The sequence below is a fragment of the Schistosoma mansoni genome, chromosome W, assembly GCF_000237925.1.
Source record: "Schistosoma mansoni strain Puerto Rico chromosome W, complete genome".
Lineage (NCBI taxonomy): Eukaryota > Metazoa > Platyhelminthes > Trematoda > Strigeidida > Schistosomatidae > Schistosoma > Schistosoma mansoni.
In genome coordinates this window covers 48,544,780-48,555,432 of record NC_031502.1, presented here as the reverse complement: position 1 = coordinate 48,555,432, position 10,653 = coordinate 48,544,780, and the positions used below count along the sequence as shown (strand labels likewise).

At 33.8% G+C, this 10,653-nt stretch overlaps 1 protein-coding gene across 1 annotated transcript in view; it reads right to left on the bottom strand.

Annotated features, from left to right (window-relative positions):
* Positions 1 to 4,002: 4,002 nt before the first annotated feature.
* Smp_161080 (ran binding protein 9-related) overlaps positions 4,003 to 10,653 on the bottom strand; it is a gene marked incomplete at its 3' end in the record, with an annotated part of 47,242 nt that continues 40,591 nt past the window's right edge. Inside the window, exons 9-11 of the mRNA XM_018789977.1 lie at positions 10,087 to 10,461; positions 6,958 to 7,069; positions 4,003 to 4,931 (exon numbers count right to left, since the gene is read on the bottom strand). Of these exons, the coding sequence (XP_018655366.1) occupies positions 4,003 to 4,931; positions 6,958 to 7,069; positions 10,087 to 10,461 (1,416 nt within the window). The remainder of the gene's footprint in view (positions 4,932 to 6,957; positions 7,070 to 10,086; positions 10,462 to 10,653) is intronic.

Here is a 10,653-nt window from a genome sequence, read left to right as displayed (position 1 = left end):
GCTTCAATTGACTCACGCTTTCAACTATAACAAATTAGAAAGTTATTAGTGCAAAAAACCTTTGAAGGATTCACTTGAATAGTGTGACTTAGAACAAAACATGAATTCTAAAATACTAAGTAAAACAGGTGAGTGGAAAATATAGATATCGAAACTCAAGAAAATGAACAAACTTGCAGCAATGAAACAGATTTCTATCTATAGGACTTAAAGGATCTAACAATTGATGAGAATTAACCATCAGACTCTAAGCACACATTTACTCAAACCCAAAGTCAGCCCCCAAATGTCCTGGTACGGCCGAGATTGGGGAGAGTCATCTCTCCCTTTCGAAGTGCTCTCACATTGACGCACGTATACAAACACTGTCGGGGAAGTCCAACTCACTGCCTTCTCATGGAGGGGGTGTTGTTTACGAAATTGAGGGGACGAAAAGTATCTGGCGCTTTATTCGGGTTGGTGGATATGGAGGGTTCACATAATCAAGTTGGAAAAACCTGATTCCAAACTAATGGTGTACATGAGTTCCAGGATCCTGAGGGAACCAATGGCGTATGTACCAATTATTAGTCACCGGCTACCATGGGACTGCATCTCCTGACGTTGCTCCGCTGCCTTGTGGATCAGACCTTTAGGTCGAACGCTCCGGGTGTAGCCCCCTAAGAAAACCACCTGCTTCGGTCTGGACAACAGGGCAGTATCACAACTCTTACACAAATCAATGATAACTGCTACTGGCTTGATTGTTATTGTGTGGTGTGTATGTATTTGGTGTCCCCTTATACCAATGTTTATGTGTTCAAAATAAATTAATAAAAGTCACTTCATTTTTCATTTGATCACTCCGTCTCCTCCTAACCTACTGCTATGCTGGCCACCACTATCAACAAGAGATGATTTGGCGTGCTCAACACAAGTCTTAATTGTTTTAGTTGATAAATTTTATGGTCACATCAACCAATTTACAATTTTTATCTTATACACTAAGTCTAATGTCAGAATTACTTAATCCTTCAACCATATGCTAGCACGACATCAAAGATACAAAATACTAGCAAACTATGTATGTACTCTACTTTCAAAGTGTATGTTGCAAAATTGTATAGTAGAATAAAATGAACATCTTCTTAGTATACATGCTGTTTGGTATGAAACTGAATATATCGCTTAAACTACAGATGCTGAAAATTAGTTAAAGTAATTATTTATCAACCATATAATATTATTTCTAGCCTTTACGCATTAGATATTGTTCTGAAGTAACAGTGAGGTTAGACACAGGGTTTTAAGGAATGATGGTAAATCAGTTGATGAGGCGATGAATCTTCATCGACTGAGATGGTTGAACCACGTGTTACATATGCCTGAACACCAATTACCACGACGCGCAATGCTGACTAGTGTTGGGGATGGTTGTAAGAGTTAGGAGCGGCCATACCAAAACGTGGCGTCAGTCCTTGAGGTCACTGACTTCTAGTCTGAGCCATGTTGGTAGATGGAACTACTTAGTTGGGGTCCATGTGACTATCGTAACCAATGGTTGGAGACTGTGTGACATGGCTCAGAATCGATCACAATGGCACGGGTGTATACACTCTTCATCTTCCCTTAAACCTTGAGATTAAAATTGCTTCGTAGCTGTCTTCCTTCCTATACTATATCCTTATATACAACCTATCTTTTATATATTACCACCATTAAATTAACTACTTCTATGAATTCGGTGTTAATCTTGTTGTGCTAACGAGGTATGGCAACTTGGACCGATGCATATATGTGTCTGGTCCTACGTTGTAGCTGACTAACTGACAGATTAAAGTTTGTTTATCATTGTTGAATTATATTTACTTAATCATTTTAGTAAATAACATTTCATTTCAATAAATTAAAAATGACCCCTCATTACAATATAACAAATTTGCATACAATGAAATTTCACTTATTTATTTATTTGTAAAAACATTCATTCCCAGAATTAATAACAATAACAATAATTATCATTATTATTTCAATAGTCATATTCATTGTAGATTTTTATTTAATGGTAAAAATAATAATTATTATTATTATGATAGTCTCAAAGATATAACGAAGTATCTCAGTTACTATCTCTTTTTTTGTAAAATCCCTTGTTTAGATTAAATGTATAAAAAAAAATTATCAGAAAAAAAACTCTCCCTCTCTCTCTCTCTCTCTCCTACACACACACATACACACACAAACACACCTCGATAATACTCCACAAGTGATTTGCTTCTTAAAGAGTGAATCAATCAATGAACCAGAGAGTGGTAAATAGTAGCTACACGAAGAAGTTAATGAATAAACTAGAGTGAATTCTTTTGTTTAGTAAAAAAAAAAAATTGCATAATAATACAAACCAATATAGTTGATTGGATTAAACAAATCATGTAATAGTAATAATATTTGTGATAGTAATAATAATAATAATAATATCAGTAAGTAGGTTTATCTCTGTTTGTTGAAAATAATAATATAAAAAGATAATTGAAGATAATGAAAACAGACCACCTCAACGCATCTTTCTCCCACCAAAAAGAAAATACTTAATCATATATGGATATGATGAAAGAAACGTCTAAGTGGATTGTATTACACAAGTGTATATGTAAGAGAACATAAGTACACGTAAACAATCAAACAAACACATGTGTATATTATTTCCATGTAATTAAGACTGACTGATTAGCAGACTGTGCACAAAGTTTATTAAAGGGGGAGGAGGGAATTAACATAATCTATTTATTTATTATTAACATAAGTGGATTTTATTGGCCACAAGTTATTAACAAATGAACAAGAATAATGAACTGCTTTTTAACAAGATAATTAAAAAAGTCAAGTCAAGAATATCAGTTAAACCATTTAGTCCTTTTAAAAAATACACTTTTTTTTAATTTCTAAAAATGTGGTCAGCTAGTGAGAAGAGTTTATTACAGGAAAACAAAAAAGAAGGAAAATACAAGCAATAACAATGGAAAACAAACTTTCCGACAAAAAAAACAGGGGACACGATTAGTAGTATTTTCTTTCTTTTTTTAAAAATAATAGTAGTTATCAGAAAAAAGAACGAATTTTTCGTCCCAGTTTAGTAAAAAATAAAAAAAAACATAGACATACACATGCGAACACACACACACAAAGAGGCAGTTCAGCATTACTTTCATCTTGAGCACAGCAACTGTGTATGATCTGTATGATCTAAACAGATGATGAAGTGAGTGAAAAGGGATAAACTACCTGGATACATATAATTTTGAAAAGAATAACATGTTAGTGTGTACATCATCCGCCTACCTCATTATTGCTTTGTTTCTCTCTTTTTTTGAGGAGATTAACAATCCAATGAATTTTACATTGGTAATTCATCTTACACTCATTATTTCTTCCTATAATCCTGTCGTTTGTTTTCTTTGTGGAGTTGATTTTCCTTACTCTTATTGTTTGTCTTTTTTTTACCTATCGCCTGTAATTATGGCGTTTTTCGTTTGTATGCCTCTATGTGTATAAATATCATTAAATATAATACATTTAACCATCTAAACAGGATTTCATAAACAATATGTTCCTCAAATTTAATCATCTAATTACATTCCTTAAAAAGGAACAAAGTCAATTCACAACTGGAAATAGTTGTCTAAAGTAAAAAGAAATTATCACTTATAGTAATAATAATTAAACAACTACAAATCAATATATCATAATATAAGTATAAATATGAAAGCAACAAAGTAACAAATATCCAATATGAAGGGATTATAATTACATTGGTAATTGAAACAAGATAGGGCGGGGGGATTAAACTGAAGTATAACTGGGGCAAGGGCGAGGATATGGTGCATGTTAATAGTGAAAGAGAAAAATACCCAGAGGGAAAATGTATAGACTGAAAAGTCATCTAATCTTAGGTTTTTTATCCCTTAAAAAGAAAAACAAAACAACCGCAACAACAACGACAATGTACGCATAAAAAAATCTCATTTATCCTATAAATAAAATTGGATGAAAAAATCCTGCTAATTCCGGTCCAGTCGGTGCATGCGTATTAGTAAGAGAAGACGTAACGGTAATACGTGAAGGTGAGAAACGATTAGGATTTTGCGTAGTAGTAGTAGTAGTGGTAGTAATGGTAGTAGTAGCGGTAGTGTTGTTTGATGTTGATGAGGAAAAAGATGTGGAAACAGGCCAACTAGCTGTTGTGACTAGAAAGCGATTGAAATGTGAAGGTGATGAAGTACTACTACTGGTAGTGGCAGCAGTAGTAGTGGTACCAGTCATTGTAGTAGTGCTCTGATTATCAATTAATTGTGACTGATGTCGTTGATGGATTAAATTTTGTAAACTTGTTGGTCTTGTACGTGAAGTTGATAATGATGATCTCTGTACGTCGGAACTTCGAGTAATTGGATTATTATTTCGTCCAGTTAATGAAATTAATGCCGATGGCGGAACATATAAAGAACTGGATATAATTGAAGTACTAGCAGGACGAAGTAGATTTGTAGAACCATTGAATTCATTTAAACTTAAAGCATATGTTTGAATATCAGTTGTTATATGCCGTGGTTCATCATCAATATCATCACGATGCATGATACCGACTGCTATACTACGATTTGGTGTAGTTGGTGTATCACGTGAAGCAGGTGTTATTGTAGATTCATGGATTGGTGTGTGATTAGTTCTAGATGTAAGACAAATATCATCAGCAGTAGTCCTGGTAGTAGCATTTCTATTCTGTAGAGGATCAACAGACAATCCACTAGCATTTGACTGACCAGATTTGAAACGATAAAAAGCAAAGGAACCATTGTTAGTTGTTTTACACGATGAACCTTCATCGGTTAAAACATGTTCCAAATATGTTAAAGCTATATCCAAAACTGGACGGCAAGGTTGTTTTAAATGCACTAGAGAAAGTAAAAATTTGACATGAAGATAAACAAATGATGACATATTTTTAAACATATCAACTGTGAACAATTTAAATTTTGTCTGTTATAAAGAAGAAATGAATAACATCACTATGGGGTTTTTCGGAGATTATAATGTTTTAACAGTTGAATTTAAGAGTGAGTCTAAGGTAGGCCACCAGTGAAAATCTGGAAGCCCTGAACGGCTGTTTCGTCCTAGTATGGGACTCAGCGGTGCTCATTCATGGCCGTACAGTGCTTCCAGGTTTTCAATAACCGTCTAACTTCGGTTGACTCGTGAATTCAATTATTAAATGATTAACGGCTGCAAAAGCTTTTTCATTCAATTTACTACAAATCAGGAGTTGTTAGGTGAGATTGTCAAACAGACATAAAAGGAACATTTTTTCACAATACTTTATCATCATTTTATACTCTTTTGTTGAAAGTTCTTCACCGTGACCGAACATGCAAATATTGAGTAAAGTGAGTAATAATATTGTTATAACCTTTTTCACATATCAAACTTGTCATTAAAGACTTTCGGGAATAACAGGCTTAACAGTTAAACCGCTTAGCTAAACCAATCTACCAAACTATAAAAATCCTACTACTAAGTTATTCACTTCTCTCTCTCTCTCTCTCTCTCTCTCTCTCTATATATATATATATATATATAATCACTGAAAACTTAAAGCTTTCGATAATAACGTGTTTGCCTTCCTCCTCATCAGTGCACACCCAGCTACCATCGTTTTCTCAAATACAACAATGCTGCATAATCACTAGTTTCAAACGGATCTACTGAGGTTCTAGGGAGAAGTCATAACCAATGAAGTCAAACAATTCAGTGCGTCATCCAATTAATATAATCGGTGTTCAGTTAACACATGATTAGTTTCAATGAAAAATTGTTATGACATTACAATTATTTAATTACACGATAGATTGTAAACAATACTGATGTAAGCCAGACAATATGTAGATATAGATCATTTCTATTATAAATGATAATTATAGATTACAATTTGTCTAATCAACCTCTCATTAAACGAATTGACTGTTGATGAAAATGTTAATTAACATTGGATTTTTTTGTTAAGAAACAGAACAACAAAGACTCAACTGTCAGCTTTAATATCAGTAGATGTCGTGATTTTCTACAGACACACACATATACACGGAACAGCAACAACGAAAAAAACAGATCATCATATGATCAGCATGTAACTGAACAAATAGAGACGATTTTTCTTCATTTCTACTACAAAATAAATTCCATTCTATTTTAAAACTGACGTGAATGAATAAGTATCGTTTTTTCTTTTTGTTTGAGGCGTAAAATTTCTAGGCCATTTCGTCCTAGCATGGGACTCCTCAGCAGTGAGCACCCATGGCCGCCCAGTGCTTCCAGGTTTTCAACGGTGGTCTAACATTCACCGATTCATGATCTCAATCATAAATTTAACAATCTCCACAACCTCACACTGATAATTAACTATTTTTGACAAACAGTAAAAATGGACTGATATGATAATTCGTAATACTGAAATTTGTTAACCGACATGGTTAAAGCACCAATAACCATCTAGTGCTCAGAATACTGGCTTTCATAATTGTCTAGTTGATTTTTGGTTCATCATGACAAACAAACTACTTAAATTGGGAAAAATCTTCACACAACATCGCCCATCTAAACTTCCTATCATTATTATTCACTATTCCCTTGAAGTTACACAAAAAACCTACTACATGTGACAGTAGCGGGGTAATTCGAATATTGTGATCTATGTTAGCATAGAAAAACAAACATTCCGTAGTAAGAACGACAAATTACTATTGAATACTAGGACGATAATCGATATGTTATGTACAAAGATGAAATAATAAAAAAATACACAAGATCCTTCAAATGAACAATTATGTTCCAAGAAAGTAATGAGGACTCCAGTCAAAAAAATGGAAAACAGATGGACGTTTTTGTATAGATAGAAAAACAACTATAATCAATGGTTACACTTACCCAAAATGGCATCATTTACAGCATCAGCTAATAATTCTCGGTATTTTGGATGTAACAAACCACTAAGTGGACTTTTGTATGGATTCTGATATGCAACTAGACTGAATGCATCCTATTAGAAATTGAATGGGAAGGAGAACAAAAAAAACAGAAATGATTTTCCTGATGAAGAAGATATGAAGGCAATGTTGTAATGACAAAAATGTATAATGTGGCAGTTTAACGACTACATTTTACTCGACTGAGATAAGAGAGGAAAATCCTTCTATAGTTTAGATGAAAGGATTTTGTGTAGATCATTATGATCTATAGAAGAAACTAGTTCCTTCTACCTAAAGTTTGTGCTGATGATGAAAGCTCTACGACCAAACCATCCAGCTCAGAGAACAAAACTCCATCAGAAACTAGTTACGGATTGATTTTGCTTGGTGATACTATTGAGAACAAGGAGTAACTGGATGGTGATTTTAATAGTTAAGTGTCCATCATGAGACCTAGAGGTCTTGGATTTGGTCATTTGAATCAGATTTTTATTGATACTGTTACAAATTTAGAATATACCTACTAGAGAGTTTATTCACATTGTGCAACCGATCGATGAACTTAAATCACTGTATATATTCAGTGTAACTTTACGATTAGTTAAAAAAGAAAACTCGTTTATAGTTTAATCATTATTCATCGAAGTCCGACATTGATATCCAGAAATATTCCGAAGACATTGGGATGTTAAGAAATTGCTGACACCGAAACTTGCTTTTTTGTATTTGCTCTAATCACAGGAATTTACTGATTATTATCGCATTGACTTACTCGAACATTTCAGTGTTTATTTTTTTTTAAAAGGAGTATGGTGTGTGCTACTGGTATCGACAGATATAAGTAGTATGTGTCATCAATCGAAAGTGAAATGTCTGGAGGCAGAAGGTTAAGAAGATCGAAGAAATGAGAACGAGAATAGAGAATGATTGTTGTGGAAATGAAGGAAACGTGAAGTCTCAGAAGATCGATAGACATTTTGCAAATGAAGTATTTATTGTATGGTTTTCAGATTTTATTAAGATATTCTGTAATGTTGTATTAAAATACATCCGTTTGTCCCCACTTGTGTTCTCGTTCACAACAGGAGTACACTAAAGTACACTTCAAAGATCATGAAAACTGGTACAAACTTTTATCAATAAAGAGAAGTGAAGATAATTGCCAGTTCAGTTCATAGATTACACAATATATTTTCACAATTATTGCGTTTAATGACACAAACATAACATGGAGATATTCAATTACAAATGAGATGAACTATGAATATTAAATTATATGTCCTACTCACTGCCTTTTTGCGGCTAGAGTGTTGTCTACGAAATCGAGAAGATGGAAAGCGAATGTCAGGCGTTTAAACTAGGTTAGTGTATAAGAAGGATCCAATGAGGGGAATTGGAAGAGCCTGATTCCAAACCAATGGTATGCATAGGATCAAGGATACTGAGAGAACAAATGGAGTGTGAACCTATTATTGGTCACCGGCTACCATGGAACTGAATCTCCTAACGTTGCTCCATCGCCTTGTGGATTAGAGCTGTAGGTCGAATGCTCAAAGGGTGGCCTCCTTATTATTACTATTATTGGTTAGAAGTCGGGATAATTTTCCCAAAGTCGTTCTAGGAGTGGTTGCAGACCATTAACATGGTATAATTTTACGATTTATGCTTCAAATTATTTATTTATTGGTACAAAAGAGCACCGAATACATATGCGCAACACAAGTCACTTGTTTTGTGTGTGGGGTGTAATACTGCCCGGGTGTCTAGACCAAAGCTTCGAAAATTATCAGTATTTTGAATTTCAGCAGAAATACAAAGGATATATGAGATACAGACTGTTATCTGTAGATTTTGTTCAAGTCTAATCGATACATATATTCATTAATGGAAATCCAGCGATGGCGACGACCAAGTTTAGGTCTGAATAGCTCAATGTTGACATATGTGACACTGAATGACGAAGGTTTGAATTTAACGCATAGAAAATCATTTACCTTGGGACTACTGCACATACATACAATGTCCTCAGAACGTCAATTAGCACGAAACATAATCTTACAGATTCCTCTCAGTTGCCTTCAACCATTATCCTCTGATAAATTCTAAATATAAACACAATTAATCTCCAACATTCTTTTACCACTTACTATAAAAAGCCTATTGATTTTGAGGGTAGAGATGAAAGAATTTGATTATAAGAACAGCGACCCCGGGATGCAAAGTACCTGGTTAGAGCATGCGCGATAACAGACATCAATGGTCGAATATGTTGGATAACACGACTTACAAACAGCCAAAATGACATAGATATGTTCACTCTTTAGTGACGTCCCAGTATTCGTTCATACATACTTATTTATTCTGTCTTATCGAACCATATCCTAGGTATTTACTAATTTTAACCGTCATTACAGCTATACTGTATCGAAGTCTTTTGTAATTCCTCTTGTTACTTTTATCGTATCATACTGATTTGCTATGGCAACTTTGGCTAGCACATAGTTATCAGGTTGAGTATAATGAGTGATTACCAAAATAACAAAGTCATGTCAGCAAAAACAAAATAATTTAATGTTAATACATTTAGATAGATTTATCGGTGTTGATATTCAACAAGTAGGAATATAAATTCTACAAAGAAAATGATCAGAAAATAAATTCTTTTTATCAGTAAAGGGTCGTGGAGATTATCGAACTTCATTAAAAAACGAAACGATCTAAGTTAGAAAAACATTGAAAACGTGAGAGCACTGAACGGTTGTTTAGTTTTAGTATGGAATTACTCAGTAGTGCGCATCCATGACTCCGCACACGGGAAACCAACCCACGACCTTCGGTCTCGCGCGAACGCTTAATCTCTAGGCCACTGAATCTGGGTTCAACAGTGTTTACGTCTAACTTCATCCAATCCACGATATTGAGCAACCATCTTCCATTATCTTTGATGGATAAATGCCGACACGGTTGAACTCTACTGGTCACGGTTTATCACTAAAGCCCCGGAAACTTCCTCTCGAAGCTAATCACTAGTAAGAATATGATAGTTGTCAGTAATACAATACATTCAGGAGAAAAAAAAAGAACTTACACTCAAAAGTAACCATTGTTCCAAACTGATTACTCCTTGACGTTGTAATTCTAGTGCACTTGATCGTAAATTACGTCCATATTCAATTAAATCACGTAGTTCATTATTCAATATCTGATCCACACTTTTAACATCATCATCACTATTATTATTATCGAAATAATTGTGATGATGATGATGTGGATGATGATTAGAATTAACGGAATCATCAAAATAAAATCCATTACTGTTGATTGAATGAAACAAATCACCATTTTGTTTATTTTCCATAGAATTATTTTCATGATCAATTGAATCGATTTTAGACAAAGATAGAGTAGAGTCATCATCAATAGGCGAATACATTGAATTGCCATTTGTTATAATTTCATTAGCCTGTTTTTGAACATTAATGGAAGGATGATGATGATCATGATGATAGGAATCAAAATGATATTTTGATTTGTATTTCGGTTTAAATGATACAGAATTAGAAGTTGAATATGAACGATCATAAGAAGATAAAGATAATAATGATGATGATGATGATGATGAAAAACTGTGTAACTTATTAGCATGGATTTGTTT